At 56.9% G+C, this 19,428-nt stretch overlaps 1 protein-coding gene across 11 annotated transcripts in view; it reads right to left on the minus strand.

Moving 5' to 3' along the window:
* The window catches only part of NCOR2 (nuclear receptor corepressor 2), a 163,778-nt gene that overhangs the window by 38,575 nt on the left and 105,775 nt on the right, over positions 1–19,428 (minus strand). For all 11 annotated transcript variants that reach the window (XM_048964374.1, XM_048964369.1, XM_048964373.1 and 8 more), the window contains exons 13-18: positions 19,322–19,376; positions 17,795–17,893; positions 9,467–9,591; positions 8,354–8,526; positions 6,168–6,230; positions 527–669 (exon numbers count right to left, since the gene is read on the minus strand). In XM_048964374.1, coding sequence (XP_048820331.1) covers positions 527–669; positions 6,168–6,230; positions 8,354–8,526; positions 9,467–9,591; positions 17,795–17,893; positions 19,322–19,376 — 658 coding nt within the window. The remainder of the gene's footprint in view (positions 1–526; positions 670–6,167; positions 6,231–8,353; positions 8,527–9,466; positions 9,592–17,794; positions 17,894–19,321; positions 19,377–19,428) is intronic.

Consider the following 19,428-nt stretch of genomic DNA (forward strand, 5'->3'; position numbering starts at 1 on the left):
TTGGAGAGATTCCTGCATTGAACATTGTCCTTTGCATTTTCAAAGCACCCCTTGGGGGTTTAGCCATGTGAATTCTATTAGCCAGAAACCGGGAACCCCAGGATACTCTACAGATGAAATAATTATAATCCTCGGCTGCTCTTAGTGGTCTGTGCTATCTCCAGAACACTCAATGAGCCCCACTTCATTCATACTCTGGACCGTATGGCAGAAAAGCAGCGTCAGCCATTCTCACTGGGAAACCAAGGCGCAGAGAGATGCACGCATGCCACAGAGATAACCACCAAGACCAGCCCTCCCTGCACAACACCTGTCCTACCACCACAGCTTTGGGCTCAGCGCCTCCTTTCCATGCATTGTCCCAAACTCCTGAATCCCTTTGGCAGCTGCCCTCCCACAGAGCTCCTAGGATCTGCTGGGCAGCCCCATCTGCACCATTCGTGCTCCCAGGTCTCCACCCCAAACCGTTCTCCAAAACACCCTGGTGCCCCAGTAGGACTGGGCAGGTTCCTGGGACGAGGCTCACCATTTTCAGTTTGTGCTGCTGTAGGATCTCATCCAGGTTCTGCCTCTTCTTGTAGTTGAAGTAGAAGTTCTTGCACTGCGACACGGTCTTGGAGCCCACCATCCTGGCAATGGCCGACCAGTTCCGCCCATGCTCAAGGAGACCTGTGGTAGCAGGAGGGAAGGAGAAGGGTTTAGGGCCAGATGGGCTAGCACGAGGACAGCATTATCTGCACAGGATGGGAAACACCCTCAGCGCACGCCAAGCTCTGCAGGAACAGTATGATCACAGCACCCGTCTGCAGGGCTTCCCAGGATGACTTGGGATGGCCTGTTTGTCTTTCCATGGGGAAAAAAGGCCCTGAGCTGAGTGCCTCAGGAACAGAACATCCCGCAGCCACAGCACAGAGGCAGGTGTTCCCTCCCCTTAGGACAGCACTGCCACGTCCAGAACCCTGCCAGCATGGAATAGGACAGGGCAGGGTGGATGAGGAAGCATCCCTGCGTGGGCACCCACAGGTGCCATCCCCATCCTGCAGCCCTGGGACTGTGCAGGTCATGCAGATATGGTGTGTTGGAGCAGTGAGCAACGTGGGGCATGGGCACAAGGATGGATGCCCCGGGTCCACTCAGTGTGATGCTGCAGGCACAGCTTCCCAGCTCCTGCTCAGCACCACCTGTATGGGACAGGCAGCCTGAGCACGGTGCTGCTGCAAATGGTGACTGCAAGAGCTGAAAACCTGCAGGGAATGAACCTGCAAAAACCACTTTCCTCTTTTATAAGGGGTTTTCCAGAACAGAGGCCACAAAGCACACAGCATGGGAGCAGGGACTGCCCGCATGTCTCCGTACTCTTTCTCCAGGTTGCTACCAGCTCTGGTGCTGCAGAGTTCAGCATGTCCCAGGTTAAGGCTCCCGTGGTGGCCATGCGTGCACCTGGGAGCTGTGCCCCACTGACAGCCCAACAGCCACTCCTGCGACCCGGCACAGCAAGGGTTAAGCCGCAGCTGTGCTGTATCCTGCCCTGTCCCAGCACCGGGGCTTATCGAATTGCACGCAGCACGCAGGCATCACACAGCGCTGAGCACCACAAAAGGCCGGGGCAAGCCAAGAAGCAAGTTGGAGCTTTAACTCTGCAGTTCCCAGCCTGCAAAACTTGCAACCTCCATCACCATGCTGCTTAAAAAGGGAAAAGGGAGAAAAAAAAAAAAAAGGGGATGTCCGGTAACCAACTGCTCAGGGCAGCCCTCCCCCCGTGCCACAAGCCAGGCTGCTGCCCCAAAGCAAACAAGCCACCGGCCCCTTGCTCATCGTCCCCTTGGCTCAGTGCCCCTGGGCTCAGCACAGCACCAAGCGCAATGCTGGGGGCCAGGGTGGTTTGCTGTGCCCAGGGCAAAGGTTCACCAGCAGCCGGGCTCTGCTGGGATCCGCAGCGGGACCCAGCCTGGCAAACGGGAGCAGATGGAGCCCACGGTCCCCACCGGAGAGCAATCTTTGCCGACGCGTGGTGCCACGCACAAAACCCTGACACAAAACCCCCAACACCTGCTGCCTCTGCACGGGGAGGGACACGGGACACGCCACGCACACAGGCACGCCGCACACCCGGCTCGGCAGCCTCACCAAAGCCCCATCCAACGGAGTTACGGGTGCGGCAGAGGCTCGGCACGGCGCTGCCCCAATCCTCCCCCCGCGCTGACCCCACTGCCGTACTTACGTGCCGCAGGTCGCGCTGCGCCGGGCAGGGAGCACAGCCGCAGCATGCAGCGGGCCGGGCGGTGGGCGCTCCTCAAAGCCCCCCCGGGCACGGCTGCCCGCTGCCAAGCGCTGCGAGCGCTGCGCTCGCGCCCTCCCCGCTCATTTTGCTTTCGTTCCCTCGCAGCGGGCGGAGAAAGAGAAGAAAGCAAAGCCGGTTCCTTAAATCCTGGGGGGGGGGGGGTCGCAGAGCCATGGGCGGCTGGAGCGGCTGCTGGGGCTGGAAAGCGGGTCAGGGGCGGGAGGGGGCTGCTGACCCCGCCGCCCGGAGCCGGGGGGGACGCATGGCCCGGCCACGCAACGCTCCGCGGGCGTCTGAAGCACGAGCGGTGTGAGCTCCCCGGCTCCTCGCTCCGCAGCCCCGAGCTCCGGGAGGGGGCTGTGCAGTTTTCAGGAGATGCCCGACGTTGCCAAGAAATAATAATAAATAAAAAAAGAAAGAAAAAGCAGCAGAAAGGCAAAGGGGAGGGAGCAGCCGCAGCCCCGCTCCTGGCAGCCCGTGGACGGAGCCGGTGCCGCGCCGTGTGCGGAGCAGCGAGCTCTAATCTGTTCCTCTGGCTGACCCAGGGCTCATTGCATCTGAATGTGACCTCTAGACAGAGCATTAATAACGAACGTGGCGCTGACCCAAGCTGACAAGGGGTGCGGCCGCTTGGCACCGGCTCCCTCCCTCCCTCTCTCACTTTCTGTCTCCCTCGCTCTCATCTGAATGTCGGCGCAGGGGGAGGGATCCAGGGAAACAAAGCTGGGCTCATAGTTTCCTCCGCTCCGAAGTGAATCAAAGGCGCGTTTCTTTGGGGAGGCGCGAGCCCGGCGCGGTGCCCCGCTACCCGTGGAGAGGTTGCGGACGAGCGCAGGGAGCGCGGGGCATCGACGGCACCGCGCAGGGCGGGCACAGCCCCTGCCCCGAAGGAGGGACGGAGGAGCACGGCGCAGCGGGAGGCTGGGAGCCGCGGCGGTGGGACTGGGTGCGATGCTTCGGTATCCAGAACAACACCCGGCCTCTCTCGCACCCGGAGTACAGGGATGGAGCCGCTTTTGGCACAGCCGAGACGTGCCATAACCCGGCCCTGGAGAACCGCTGGCACCGCGCAGCCCGCGGTGCTGCGAACGCGGGGTCGGCAGCGCTGACAGCAGCTCCGTGCATCGCCCTCCCCTGCTGCCACGCGTGGGAGACCGCGGCACGAAGAGGTGAGTGATGCGCACAGCCAGCAGCCGGCAGCGCACACACGGCCCCACGGGGCGGGCAGGGCACACAGCCCGCCTTTGGGAAGCCATCGGCCCCAGCGCGCTCACCTGGCCGCGCGGGCGTCCATCCCCGGAGCGCCGCGGCCTCCCCAGCCCCTCTCCTACCTCCCCTCTTCCTGCCCCGGCCCGCAGCCCGGCGCCATCCTCGCGCTCTCTCTCTTCACCTCGTTCGGATATTACTCCCGCTCCCTCATTGTTGAAAAAATAATGCTCAAAATTAAAATGTGGGCTGTAAATTATAGTAATTACCCAGCGTTTCCCCCTGACAGGCCTTTTGTGTGCCATTCGCTGACACTCACTGAGCAAATCCTCGCAGCTCTCTCCTACACGAGGCAGCAGCATTCCTCCCAGATGCACCGGGGGGGCACAGTGGCAGCGCTATGCGGGGCCATGCTTGATGTGGTTTGGCAGTGCCAGAATGGGAAGAGATGAATGTTTTGTAAAGAAAATACCACTTTTTTTTTTTATATATATATATTTTTTTTTAGTTTCATGGGCAGAATGGGGACTGGGAAAAAAAAAAAAGAAAAAAAAAAAGGTTCAGCCTGGTCCAAAATTCATCTTACATTCTGTGCTGCTTTGGAAATCAGCCCTTAAAAATAAAAAAAAACACAACAGAAAAAACCCACCTCCTGTATCCAAGGAAATATCGTGCATCTGCCCAAAATGAACTATTGAGGAGTTTTCACGGGTTATTTAGCTCTCTGACATTGGCTTCTCACGTTCTGAATTAAACACCGAAAGGCTCACATGAGAGCACTCACACAGCCAGCACACCGGGCCCCACGTCACCACAAGCCTCAGCTCTTCCAAAAGCCCTTTCCTCTGCTGTTTCACGTTCACAGTGATGGAAAGCAAACTCACAGCACTCCCACACTGCCCTGCCTGCACGGGATGTGCCCACACGGTGCTGCAGGCAGCACCAGGCTGCCCAGTCCTGCCCTTCCGTCCCAGCAGAGGAGGAACAGCACAGGGAGCACAGTATTGCCTGTCCTTTGTGCCAGGAGCACGCAGCCTTGGCACGGCCTGGGAGGAGCTCGGATGAGCAAGAAGCTGCCATTGGCACGTGACAACTTTTGGGAGTGCAAAACTGCAAAACCACTTGTTAGAGGCTGGCAGTGGGGGAAAACCCAGAGCTGGGGCGAGAACAGATAGCAGGCTTAAAGAGTAACGAAGGTCACGTGGAAACCTCCTGGTTCATTGAGTTCAACTCCACTGCTGCTGTGTGGCACAGCCCTGGTGGGGCATGGGGCAATCCTCCCCAGCCTGCCTCCGGCTCCTGCGTGCTTGGGATCCCCCAGATGCCCAGATATTGCCTTGCACAGAGCTGGCCCAGCTCGGCCAGACCCAAAATGCAACGGGGATCAGTGCTGAGCAGCCTGGTTAGCCAAAACCTCCCGCTTTTACCTGTAATCACAGCCCCTGTTCAGCAAGACAGCACCAGAAAAACACGCTACCCCGTAATTATACCCATCTCAGCACATTTTGACAGATGAGTGAATCAAAGTTTATTGCATAATAAAAGTGTCATTAAGCAAGAACTTTCCTCTCGCTAGGTTTTCGTTCCCCCGGTTAACTTTAATAACACGGTACTCCCCTTTATTGTCTCTCCCTACAGACACACTCCTGCCCTCTCCTACTTGGAAGCGCTCTGTGCAGCTCTGCTCTTTCCTCATGAGGCTGCTGGCCCTGCTGCCAGCTCCCCAGCACGGGGTGGGTGCCGGAACACCACCAGCCATCAGCACGCAGCAAACCCCTACCCTATCCAGGTCCCCAGGCCCAGCTTAGAGGAGCAGAAACGTGCTCACACACTTCATCTTTCACTGCTTTTAGGAATCCTTCAGTGCACATCCAGCATCAAACAGCGAGAGGCACTTTTCTTGCAACCAGATGCAATCTCCAAAACAAAGGTCCCCGCGGCAGCGCTCCCCTCCCGGCACCTGCTCACCCCACGCCTGGCACCGGGCCACGCTGCCTGATTAACGTCTATCCATTAAGTCTGCATCTATGGAGAGCAGCGTGCAGCAACACACAGGATTGGCACTGGGCTGCAAAGAGGGCTGGAATGGTTTAAGGCAAGTGAGCCAAGCGCTTTGGGACATTCAGAGGCAAAGGAATCCAACTGCGCAGCTCCACCAGCACCTGGGAGCTCTGGAACGTGCCACCAGCATCCCTGGAGCAGGTGCACTTCCCAAACAGCACTCATTTCCATTTCAATTTTGCGCTTACAGCCCTCCTGGACAAGGAGGAGCAGCAGTGAGGCAGGCAGGACGCACAGCTGGCAACTCGGCAGCAGAGCAACAGGACGGGAGTTGGGCCAAGAGAATGGCGAGCACCGTTACTGCAAGGAGAAGTGCAGGCAGGGAGGTGTCATGCACAGCACTTCTAGAGATGGCCTCAGCAAAGGTTTGAATCAGCTCAGGAATGCTGAGTGCCTGCGCCAGGGCTTGTCACCACAAGGATGGAGCTTTGGAGAGGTGCAGAACTGAGCCTGGCACCGTGCACACCTGGAACATCCAGTGAGGCGTCCTCCTTGCGCCCATGCTGCCATCCCAGGGATCTAAACAGCTCCTCGGGCCCACACGGCACAACCTGACACCCCTCTCGCTTCCCCCCAACCCGTCAGCACCATGCAAGGAAGAAAGAAAGTGGCTTCTTACCCTTCTTTGCCGTTTCCATCTCCTCTTCAGTCCAGCGAGAGCTTTCATTCATCTCCAGAGAGGCTGGGAGAGGAAGGAGAGCAGTCAGCAGGATGGGCTGAGCGAGCCCATGGGCACCACATCCCAAATCCGCCCCACACAACCCGTTCCAAACCAAACCACACAGACATCTCAAACTGATGCGGTGGGCACCGCATCCCAAACCCACCCGCAGACGCCGTGCCCCCGGCCCTCCCGCAGGAGGGGCACCGCAGCCCACGTGCAGCACCCTCCCGGGATGCAGCGCAGTGACGCACGGCTCCGCTTTGGTTTCTTTGGGGCTAGAAGCACGGCCAGATGGCTCGAGGGAGGCACCATATTTCCTGCTGAACGGGTGCCACGCTCTCTGGCCCGCCAACAACAGGTACCTAAGCTGGAGCCGACACCGGCTGCGTGCTTTGGAGGTGGCAGACGTGGGGTGGGACCATCACCCTCAGCAGAGACGGAGAAACAGCGTCACCTTGGTGACTCGGGCACATCAACTGCATCTGCCAAGGGAGCCCTGCTGACAGTGGCTGCTGGGGACAGCAACCCTGTCACTGCGCTTTGGGACATCCCAGAGCCTCATCTGGGGGGGACCGACCCAGGGATGTGCAGTAGTAGAGGGCATCAGGGAGAGCAGGGATGGCTGTCACCACCCCACACCCGGTGTGGGGACCCCAGGGTGCTGTGTGCAGCACTGCACACCCGTCCCACTGGCAGCCTGGCACGAGAGCAAACCCTACAATAACAAGCCAGGCTGTGAGTCAGAGGCAAAAAAAACAACGCGGTAAGGAAACAGATTTCCGGTTTGGGCTGCCAATGGGTTATTACTTTAAACAACAGGCGAAGCATTATTTCAACAGTGATGAGAGATGTTTTGACAGTGTCCTTTTAGAATGGAAAACAGGCCGGTAGGTTAGACTGGAGGATATGGACAAGGAAGGGAGCACCTTCCAGGGCCTGAACCTGGCAGGAGGATGCATCAGTGCCTGAGATGGAGGGATTCCCTCCCCAGGCTGTGGGGCACAGCTGCAGGTGCCACCCGAGCAGGGCACTTCCTCCAGCTCCATAGCTCAGGGAAATGGAGACCTCCCAGCTATGCCCTCCCTGGGACCAGGCGGGGCTGCATCTCTCACTTCCTTGAAGCTGAGTGTCCCCAGTGCTCTCTCATTTACCTGAAGCCGTGTGTCACAAGGCTCAACTCTGAGATGACTGTGACTGCACGGCAAGGAGCCGTCAGAGCGATGGCCCGCTTGCTTTGATTAACGATATTTACTGAGGTTGTGCAGTTATGTAACAGATGCCTACTGGGAGCTCCGGCATGCTGCAGTTAAACCACAGTATGGTTTTGTGTTGTTTTTTAATGTTCAATCAGTATTTAGAATGCAATAACTTCCTTCGCCAACCTAAATTAAAGCACGATTGGAGACAAAAAGGGTAACCAATTGCTCAGATCTGCCACTGAAATCCGTCCATTTCCTTTTCTCAATCAAACATGGTCTGAAGCCTTTCCTCCCTGCTCACTCAGCTCTGGGATACCAGGATGAAAAATCCCATCTGAGTTACTGGCGTTATCTGCTGCTTCTCTGCAGCACTGCTGAACAAGTTTGAGACGGAGCACAGGGCTCCACTGTGTACAGCACTATTTATATCAGCGGTACGAGAGCAGCGCCCGCCATCAGGCTTCAGCCAGTTGTCAGCAGAGAACAGGGAGCGAAACACCTCCGGGTGATTTATAGCACATGGAACAGAGCGAGCAAGGAACCGCGGGGAAAGGAAACCGAGAGGAGTCACCCTGCTTTATTTTCACTTGCCTTAGGTGGTGCGGTCATAATTTTGTACTTGACGGAGTACAAAACACTGGAAAATCAGCCAAATTCCTTCATTTATTTGCTGCTCTAAGTCAGTTTCCACGGGTAACCACTATCAGGGCTGCAAATGCCAGAGGCAGATGCACACGAACGGGGCTACGGACGCTACAATTCCTGCCTACCCCGAGCGGCCGTCGGATGGGGCAGAAGAGCACTGGGGACAAACAAGGGGAGATCAGGGAACCGAGCAGGGAAATGCTGCTCTGAGCGCAAAGCCAGGGCGCTGGCTCCTGGCACACACTGCTGCTGGTCAGCACAGCACACCACGTGCCCCCCGCTCCCCCAGCTACGCACCCAGCTCAGCGCTCTGCTGCGGCGTGGCCGCCTCCTCGCTGTTGGCTTCGTTGGCCATGGAGCGGGTGATGCGGCCCTTGCGCCGGCCCTGGCTGTTGGCGGTTTTGCGGCCTTTGGAGGTGACGGCTTCCTTCTCATCGTTGTCTTCCCCGGACGTGTCGTCGTTTTTGTCCCTGCAAAACCAGGGAGAGAAGAAATCACCGTTGGGCTGGCATCGGTTTTAGGTCACACAACCGTCTCCCTGCACGTGCTCGGGGAGCTTTTGGAGGGGCGGGTCAGCATTCTTTGCACACGCAGACCCTCTTCCTGCCTAATTTGGGGTTGTTGGTGCGGGGGTCGTTCTGCAGCTGGCTGCAGCTCCACCACCGCGTGCACGCAGGGACCTGACAGAGACAGGTTTAATACCAGGCCATTCAAATTCATCACTGCCTCCTCCTCATTTATCTTCCTGAAAAGGACCTGCTGGTAAATGTCTCAGCAGCCTGGATATAATGAAGCCAGATGTTCCTTTAAAGCAAGCATTAAGCCCATTACAGAGCGCTAGCAGCCCGCGTGCCAGCCTCTCCCCGCCGCAGCTCCGGCGCTCCCTGTTAGTTATGACTGTGTCAGACAGCGGGGCGGGTGCAGCCATAAAACCGCTCCCATCCCTCACTCTGGAAGCTCTCACGTTGACATCAATAACACTAAAGGTGAAGCGCCGCGCTCGGCTGCGCTCAGCCAGCTCCAGCGGCGCGGGGAGGCTCTCACAACAGCAAAACAAGCCCGAGGAACAGGGCGGCTGTGCGGGTTGAGCAGGTTTAAAAATAAAAGTACATCAGAGAGATGTTTGGGAGCAGCAGGGATGAGAACGAACAGGAGGGCAGGCGCTCCCCTTCCTTCCCTCCTTGCAGAGGAGGAGGTGAGCACACGCAGTCCTGTATGGCGTCAGGCAGCCCTGGACCGCATCCTGCCCTGCATCCTACTGCTGCATCCCACCCCGTGTCCCACCTCACGTCCCACCGCTGCATCCCATCCCACACTCCATCCCACATCCCAGCACTGCTGGGAAGGAGCTGGGAGCTCCCACACCCTGGGATCTGCAGGCAGCGGGGACCTTGGGAAGGCTTCACTTACTTTGTCAGTTCTTCTTTGTCATTTTCTGTTTCCTGTTTGTCTTCCTCCTTGTCTCCCTCCTTCTCCTTTTCTTTCTCTTTTTCATCTTTCTCTTCTTGGCTGCTCCGGGGCATTTGCTGCTGTTGCTGCAAAACAAGGCACATAAAACAAAACAAACTCTCAGTGCAGGGCCAGACACACGGCAGCACCTGGGCCAACCCAAACAACTGTGGCCAAACTACACCAGGGGGCAGTGGCCAGGAGGAAAACGTGCTGTGGGGTGCCCATCCGCAGCAGGGCTGAAAGCATTTTGGGGGCATTAAGGGGCTGTGGGGTCAGCTGTGGCCATGCCATGCTCTGGCTCCCATGGCAGACAGTGCAGCAGCCCTTCTGTGCCCTTTGGGGGGCAGAGCAAAGCACAGGGGCTGAGCACATGGTGACACCAGGGAGGGATGCGGTGGTTGTGGTGTTCCCAGATTTTGTTTCTACAGCTGCAGGAAGGAGGATGCTGGGGAGGCCCAGTTCCCCTGACCTCCCTTCCCATTGGTGACCAGCAAACGAGAGGAATTTCAGAGAAAAAGAAAATTAGAGGCGGAAATGATTTATTCAGCTATCCTGCTCCTAGTTTATGCAGCCAGCAACACCAGGATTAGGTTGGGATTGAGGCCTTAAAGGATCAAACCCAGCAGGTGGTCCAGCACCAGTGTCAGAACCGGTATGCCAGTCCCAAACTCCGCAGAGAAGCAGTGGGCACCTGGTGGGAGCCTGGCTGTGAGTTGGAGTCCGGCTGCAGAGGAGCAAGGGGCATGGCCCAACACGCACTGCCCTGAACTCCCTGACCCCCTGAGTCACACTGCAGGCAGCAGTGAACCCCACATGGGTTCAGCCCCAGGAGGAGCTGCCGGTGATGGCAGGGACCTGCCCAGAGCCAGGCTGCGTGGGAGCGTGAGGAGGAGGCTGTGTCCCAGCCATCGCCTCCCATGCTTCTGCCCTTCCCCATGTGCTGCAGCAGGGGAGCGGTGTCCACGTTAGTTCTGTAGTGCTTCCACCCCTTCTTCAAGAGTGTTTTGTTTTGGAGAGGAGGGCCAGCAGACTCCAGGCTTGTTCTGCGGAGGTCTTAAGCCAAGGTGGTGGGACACCAACCAGCGCTTCTCCCACTGCAGAGAGCATCTTAATCCAAGGATGCCCTCTAGTGCTTGCCCTGCTCCAGCTGGGGCATGGTGCTCAATGCCAGGACTGCGTGGGGACAGAAACACCAGAGGCCACCCAGCCCCAGTGCTGCATGCCCAAAACTCAGCCCCGAAGCCACTGGGACCGACACTGGGCACAGGGAGGTGACAGCTGGGAGCCAGCCCCTTGCCCCAAGGCGGCCGTCCTCAGGCTGCCCATGGTGCACAGCGCCTATTCTTAGCCCTGGCTGTGGCCCAGCTCGGGATGATTCAAGGGATGGGACGCCATCCCAAAGCGTGACGGGCCAGGAAATGCTTCCCCAATTACCAGCCCATGCTGCCTTCTGATTCACGCTGCCCCACTTTGAGGCGGGCCGGCAGGTGGGTTGGCCGTGGGATGAGCTGCGGGCCAGCAACAAAACTGCTCGATGGAGCCTCCCTTCAAGCACAGTCCCATGGCCCCAGGCAGAGGCACCCAGGGGGCAAAGGGACACGCTCAAGGCCAAGGAAGAGGCTGGTGGCAGCAAGCAGGGCCATCCCTTCCATCCCTCCCTCCCAGGCCAAGCGTTCTTGTTGCCGCCCGCCCTTCCTCCCCAGCATCGCGCTGTTTGGTTTTGCTGCCAACACATCCTGTTTATTTAAAAAGGCCCCGGGACAAATTGCATGCTGTACGTGCAAGCGAGAGCCCAGTCCCACTCCGAACCCGCAGAGCCACGCGGCCTCCTTCACTGCTGCTCCATAATGCCAAACATCTGCTCACCTCCGACCCCACAGCAGTGGGAGGAGCAGAGCGGTGCCAGCCCCGCTGGGAGCCCCCACGCAGCCCCACCGATCCGCCCCACGCAACGACACAAGGACGGCTGCCCACATCGTCTCGCCCTGCCTGCCTGGCACATCGCATCCAGGGGACACCCGCTTCCAGGTAGGTCCGAAGACACCGAAGCTGAGAACGGACCAACTCGCAGCACTGCTCACCGCCCCCCAGGTTGCAGCGCCCTGGGTCTGGCTGGGAACAAGCAGCAGCGAGGAAGAGGTGCGGCTCCTCCCATTCTGCTTCCTCCCTCGGTGGGAGGATGTGGGACGCCGCTCCGCACCTTCACCCTCCCCAGCCCCACAGCACTGTGACAGAGCCATACGGATCCAGCCAGGGCCGCCGTGCTGCCGTCAGCCCCATTGCGCCCCAGTCCCCAGCACTCACCTCCCCAGCACCCGGCTCACGCTCACGGCCGCTCCCCGCCAGCCCCACCACCGGCCGCGGGCCCCCGCTCAGCGCCCAGCCATCCGGGCTCGCTGTGCCTTACGTTCTCCGGCTCCGAAGGCTTCCTGACGATTTGCATAGTTAAGCCGTAAACTAACCACAACATTCCTCTTATGATTTTGCAATCTGCTGGAATAACGTGGTCGCTCTAAGTCGAGTCGATGAATCATCATCTATAAACCACAGCTCTCGTCACCAGGGCTCTCAGCGCTGGCTGCAGCCGGCATGATTAATCCGTGAGGATGCCAAGCTTTAACCTACAGCGCAGGGCTATTTATTTTGCAAACTCCCAAACCTCCAGAGAACCAACTGCTCCTGCCTTCCCCGTCCCCTCCATGGTGACACACACACACCGGGCTGCAGCAGGCGAGCGGAGCCACGCGGACACCTCACTGCCCACAGCACAGCCCAGAACTCTCCACCGGGCCCAGCCCCGTGCCCAGGGCGCCGCTCTCCTCTGACGCCATGGGGGTCCTTGGGGACATCCACCCTGAGCCAGCCCCCAGCCCCATCCTGCTGGGATGGGGACAGGGATGGGAGAGTTTTCAGAGGAACTCTTGCCCCAGCACTGGATTTCCTGCTCATGGGATGCCACTTGGCAGCTGGATCACATCCCCTCCATCACCACCATCACCACGCCCTGGGCTCCTACCGAAGGCAACAGGCTGCCCAGGGAGGTTGGGGGGGTTCGCCATCCCTTGGGGTGCCCCAGAACCACATAGATGTGGCACTAAGGGATGTGCTGAGCGGGCACGGTGGGGGTGGGCTGGAGACGGACTTGGGGATCTTTTCCAACCTCAATGATTCTATGAAAAACCACCTCTCATCTGCTCCTCCAGCTGAAAGGAGCGAGCCCCCACCCTGCACTGCCCGGCACACTGAGAGCTGGACACACCAGTCCCTTACCCACAAGCATACCCCAGCACCACAGCCACGAGCTCTGCACTCAACATGTTCCCAGCGGTGACCATGTCACTACAGACGCTTTGGGCAGAGCTGCCCCCAGCCCCCTCCCCTCTGCAGACCCCTGGCTGTGCCTCTGCCATGTTTGGGGCACTGCTGACTCCCTTCTCCCATGGGTGACTTCAGATTCGTGGCATTTACAACATTCTCCAGGGGAGCTGGGGCCGAGGTCACCACACACAATCAGAGAGCTGCAAATTAAAACCAGCTCAAGATAAGGCAAAGGCCTGGGGCTGGCTTACCACGTGCCTCCTTCCACCCGCTTTCACACTGGATGCAGAGCACAGGCAGGAGGGGTTATGAATACACATATATGTATCACAAATACGTATATACGCATCATGTAAGTGGCTCCCAGAGCCCGAAGCCTCTGATGCACTGGTCTGGAACGCCTCAGCCCCTGCTGCCACCCACTGCCACAGAGCCAGGCTTCTCATGGTCACATTTAGCACCCTCTGCTCCTGGGAGAAACCACAAATCCAAACAAGCCGCTGCCAAAACAAGGAGGGCAAGAGGAATGTCTGCTGGCTGCACCACTTTGATCGCTCACGGCCCAGCGTTGGGTTGGATGTTGTTGGCTGGGGAAGTGAACAAGAAATGGGAGGACAGGCTCACATCTGATAAGGGAAATGTTAGGGAGCTCAGCAGGGAGCACAGGGCTGCCCCATGGCCATGCTGCTTCTCCACTGGGTAACCACAGGACAGCACTGGGGCACAGTGACAATGGAGGAGTGCAGCTGGTAGGCCCTTGGCACCATGCTGATGGACTGATGCCTGGACACGATGACCTCAGAGGTCTTTTCCAACCATAAGGATTCCATGGTTCTATGGCTGGGAGCCTCTTGGCACAGCCAAGCCCAGCAGGCACTGATACGTGGGGCCTGGTGGACACCCTCCTATGGCACAGTGATCTCACCCAAGCACGGAAGCAATTGTACAGGATCCTGCTCACGCAATCCCTCCTTAACATCACCGAGGGCTTTTCCATAAGTGGAAATGTTTCTTTTCTGGGTCACTGCTGAGTTTTTTGAGAAGTGATTTGACTGCTTGCAAAGGGAAAATGACCCGAGGGGATGAATGCACAGCATTTGGAAGTGGTGGAGAGGAGCCCCACTTGCTCCAGGCAGGGAACACATGTTTCCTCCTCTCTGTGGTCTGCATGCCATGCTCTGCCCCACTGCCAGGCTCCACTTCCTGGATGCGCAGTGACCCCCCCCACTTGGCTCCCTAAAACAGGGGATGGGCTCACAGCTCTCAGTCAAAAACTGTCATTAAAACAGCTCATCCCAAATCTGTTCCTACCCAAGCCCCACCAGGAGGATGCCATCCCCATGCAGAGCAGTGGTCCCGACCCCATCACTACTCACATAAGCATGGGACACTCGCCTCAGGGCTGCACCAACCTGCTGCTGCAGGAACACTGGTCTGAGCGTGGGGTGAGCCGGGGGGGTCACCTCACTGTTACATGACTTAAATTACCACCAAGATGTAATTCAGATCAGCAGCTGGTATTCCATGCTGGTGCCACCACAAAGGAGAGTGGCCACATCCCACCAGCTGGTGCCAATCCCAAATTCTCACTGCTGTCCTTGTGTGGCAGCTGTGGGGACCTGAGCAGCAATCTTCCCACAGCAACGCATCCTTCGGTTTTCCCAAATATGGCCAACAGAGTTCTCATGTAATCACCCCCAAAACTGCAGCTGGGATTTCAGGAATGTAAGTTTCCACTGTGTTCGCCCATTGAGCTGCCTGGAGGGTGGCAGGGCTAAGGGAAAGCTGTGATGGGGCTGCACCGGGCGTACAGTGCACCTCATGGGGCATCACCAGGAATGGGGTTCAGGAGCAAAGGGAACACGGACAGGAAGAGCCTCTACTGCCACTCCTGAGACAGCCCAGCAGCAGACTGACCGCAGTTCATGTTCTGGGGGGGGGGGGGGGGGGGGGGGGGCAGGTTGAATATTAAGAAAAGTTAATTTTCAGAAAGAGCAGTAATGCATTGGCATAGGCTGCCCAGGGAGCTGGTGGGATCAGTGTCCCCAGAACTGTTCAGGAACCACAGGGATGTGGCACTGAGGGATGTGGTTGGTGGGCACAGTGGGGGCGGGTTGGAGTTTTACTTGGTGATCTTAGAGGTCTTTTGCAACTTCAGTGATTCTGTGACATCCCCAAGAGGACACAGCAGGGCTCCAGCCACCTCCAAACCTGCACATCCAGGACCAGAATGAGCCAGACCCATCCCCTCCAAAAACCCCAAATCGAGAAGAACTGGGGAGTTGTTTCAGGACAGATGTCATTCCCGCAGAGTTTTGAGAGCTCAGCACGACCCAGTGTTTTGGCCATGCCTGGTGCTGATTTATTCCAGAAAGGGAACGGTGCTCCCCACAAGGGATAACTACACAAAGTCCCTTTTCCTCCAGCACGGTTTCAGCACAGCATTCATGCTGCTACAGCCGGGCTGAACAGCTTGCCCAACAGCCCCGCTCATGGCAGCAATCGGCAGCTTTAGGGCCGGTGTGCTGCTACAGAATCGGGGCTGTCAGCAGTGAGATGTGCTCAGAAACCCCCTGCAGAGCAACTGCAGAGCCCCCTAGGAAACACACCTGAACAGGCACAGCTTTTGTGACAGCACCACCAAAATGTGTGCTTTTTATCATACACCGAGCACGGGATCAGAGCATCATACCACAATTCAAACTTTTTTTTTCCCCACTGCGAAATTACGCACTTGGAAGTTATTCCTTTTAGCACCAATTCCTTCCTTTCAGGGTTAAATAAGGATTATTTTTGGAAGCATTTGCATCTCAGGAAGCCGAACGTTGAGCACAATGATGCCTTGGATGTGTGCCCCTTCCATTCAGTGCCTGCAGGGCCGTGCCTCGCACCGGCAGCCCGTGTGTTTGGTGACAAACTGGAAGCAGAGCTGTGTGAAGTCCCCACTTTTGGCAGGAGGTTTTTAGCAGCAAGGAGCAGCTTTATGAGGAATAGCCTTTGCCAGGGGACCAGCAGCCAGGGAACGAAGGAATTCTTGTGTTTTTTTTTAATGTTTTAATAAGTAGGCCACAATGATCATCTTGACACTAGAGGAATGTTATTTCTACTGGTAATTATCTCTCCTTTTCTCACAAGCCCCCCGCAGCCTCCAGAAGCAAATAACACCTCCGACCTCTCCATGAGAAATGGCATAAAGCAACAGTGCAGGGCCACTGGAAACACAACTGTATCTGACCTCACTGCTCCTCTCATCTGATGAAATGCCCATCTCCCCTCCCCAGCAATAAATCAATTACATCTCACCTCTGGCATTTAACCACTTCAGCCCTCACAGAACCACAGAATCGCTAAGGTTGCAAAAGACCTCTAAGATCACACAGAGGTGGTGACGCACTGGAACAGGTTGCCCAAGGAGGCTGTGGATGCCCCATCCCCTGGAGGCATTCAAGGCCAGGCTGGACGTGGCTCTGGGCAGCCTGGTCTGGTGGCTGGCAACCTGTACATAGCAGGGGATTGAAATTAGATGGTCTTTGTGGTCCTTTTCAACCCAGGCCATTCTATGATTCCATGATCACCAAGTCAGCTCACCCCCACCGTGCCCACTGACCACATGCCTCAGTGCCACATCCCCACGGTTCATGAACACCTTTAGGGATGGTCACCCCACCGCCTTCCAGGGCAGACTGCACCAATACTTCTCCACTCTTTCAGAGAAGAAATTTTCCCTAATTTTCCACATGTCCTCAGCAGCAGGAGTGACCACGAAGCACACATGGCACTGGGAACACAGAGCAACCTCTCCTGAAGGCACAGGAGGACGGTCAGAAACCCCAGTGCCCTTCCTGCCGACAGCCTGCCCCCAGCTGTCCCCCCACGCTCATGCTCCCAAGCCGTCCTGACTTCTCTGGCCCCAACAGCCCAACATTCTCATTCCCCGTGCTGGATCACACTTGTGACAAAGGGCAATCACCCCTGCAGCCAGGGACACCTTGGGATGGTTTCAAATACCAAAGCAGGAACAGTACCTGCTGGTGTAGCAGCGGCCACGGGACACAGACCCTGCAGACCGCCTCTCCCCCTTCACACTTGTTCCTTGCTCAGCTTAACATTGAAAGCAGAAGGAGCTGTGCTAAACGTCTCCACTGCTAACAAGAAACAAATGTGGCCTCATGTTCTAGTTGCTGTGATCTAACAAAACAGACCCTGGTAAACACTATAAAAATGTACTGGAGGGAACCACCCTGGGTTTGCTGGGAGAGGGACTGGATAATCTAATAGGGTTTTATCCATCACTAATGTCTCTGAAAAAAAAAGAAGGGAAAATTGGGCCCCATCCATGACATTCGTCATGTGCTAACTATTCTGATGTCTTAATGCTGCAGAAATCAAACTGGAGCAAGGCTACCTATCTGTCTCCCAATCAGGATCTAGATCCAAGTGCTGCTTTTTATGGCCATGCAGCACGAGGAGCTGTTTATGTCATGGTGATATGGGACAGGACAGTTTTTCCATTCCTATTCCCACGTTATCCAGGGAGATGCCCCGTGCCACCCCCTCAGTAGGTGGACAGTGTCTCACTTCACCCAGCTGGGGTAGCACAGCTGTGCTGAGTTTCACACCTAGGCCGTGGGACCCACAGGTTCATCCAGTCAGCTCCACGCAACTCCTGACGCATGGTCACCATTTGCTCCAACCCCTCTTTCCAGCATCTTGGCTTTGCTTTTTCAAGCCACTGTGACCTTGGCACGAGGACAGACAAACATCAACTGCCAGAGCACAAACAACTGCCAGAAAACAGCACGTTCTGAAAGGCTACGCAAACAATCACAGCCCACTGCAGCTCACAACTGTGATCTCCATTTGCAGGTGGAAGGAGAGCTGGGGATGCTCAGCCCCAGGCTGGCACTAAGAACACGTGTCACCACACCTCCTGAGGGACAAGGTTTCCGTGCACTCCTCTGCCCTTACCTGGCTTTTCCCACGCCGCCGGTAATTCCTCCTCACGAGATTCTTGTAGTTCTCATTCTTCTTGGTCAGGTAGTAGTACAGGACGCAGTCTGCCACCGTCTGCAACGACACAGGCAGGTCAGGGAGCGGAAGGCTTTCAGCAGCAGCATTCAGCCCCTGCCATCGCCAGATCCAGTGCTTCTGAAGGGCTGCAGCCAGAGCAGCTTCCCTGCGTCACAGCAGCGCTCTGCCCGCCGGCCGAGGGGGATGAGGGACATCGCCCTGCGCTTCCAAGGGACAAAACGGGGCCTTTCCCACAGGAGTGCAGAGACGGGGATGCAGAACAACGGGAGCCTTGTGCTTGGAGCAGAGCGCGGGGCCAGCCCGGGGCAGGGGGCAGGGCTGACCCCAGATGACTGTGGCAACTAAAAGCAGAACAAGGAGAGCTGCCTGTCACCCTCTGTTGCGGCGGTGCTGCGCACAACCTGCCACGCGGCTGTCAGCAGCCGTTACTTCCAGCTGCTGAGCTGAGCCCCGCTGCCTGAGTGCCTCCGAGCCCCATCAAGCTGCAGCTCCCGTGGCTCTGAGTGCTGGGCTGGGCGCACTGGGGAGCCGCTATGGCTGGGATGCAACTCTGCTCCTGCCCACGAATCCCTCCCCTCACAGCGTGGGCACCTGAACTACATCCCCACGGAGGGGCTCAGCGGCTGTGTGAACAGGACCAACCTGCAGACCCCCACATCCCTCTGTGCCCGGGCACAGGGCTGCGCTCTCCCCACCCTTATGCAGAGCAGAACCATTTGCAGCAACAGATTGTAACTTTTAAAGTGTTAATTGGATGCCTTTCTAATCTAGCCCTGATTATACACACACACACGAACACAAAAACTTACAGTCATCTGTTCCAAGGGCTAAGATCACTTTTTTTTTTTTTTTAATGCAATTTAAAAATCTATTAATTCATTGCATTGAGCCATACTTTGCATCTCTCTCCAACTGGATAATAGATGTGTTCTGTATCATAATTACAGCCTGATTTACAAACGAGTACAAATAAAATTAGAAGACATTTTACAGCTTGGAACACAGGCTGGATTGTGAGCATCATCCAAGTCCCAACACTTTCAGCGTTAACAAGTGAGAACGGCTGAAACGAGCCTGGTGCCTCACAGCATGCCCAGCACCACGAGGCTGCTGCCGCAGTGCTGCTTTGGACAGTTGAGCTCTTACAAACCATCTCCCCAGGCAGAGACGTGCACAGCCAGAGTGACTTAAGCTTGAAGGGACCTCTGAGCCCAATGTCCTGAAAGCAAAGGGCTTCCCTGCCTGAACAGACACTGCGTGGATGAAATGTGGCACGAGATGGGCAAAGGAGGTGACTACAAGGACTAGAGAAGCTACGGCTGTTTCTACCACCTGGTCCACCTCCACCCTTCCAGGTTGGATCCACCCAGGACTTGCCCATATGGCCTGTCCCACAGAAGGCACGTGGCCTTGATCAGAACAGGACCAGAATGTAAAATCAAGGAGAGAAAGCAGAAGGCTTACCTTCCTGTCCAGAAAGGAGGCAATCAGGCCAAAGTTCTTAGGGTGCTGCATGAACCTGCGGGAGCAGAAGGACAGGGTGAGTGCAAGCACCAACTCTGACTCAGCTG

This window comes from Lagopus muta, chromosome 17, assembly GCF_023343835.1.
Source record: "Lagopus muta isolate bLagMut1 chromosome 17, bLagMut1 primary, whole genome shotgun sequence".
In the NCBI taxonomy this organism is placed as follows: Eukaryota; Metazoa; Chordata; class Aves; order Galliformes; family Phasianidae; genus Lagopus; species Lagopus muta.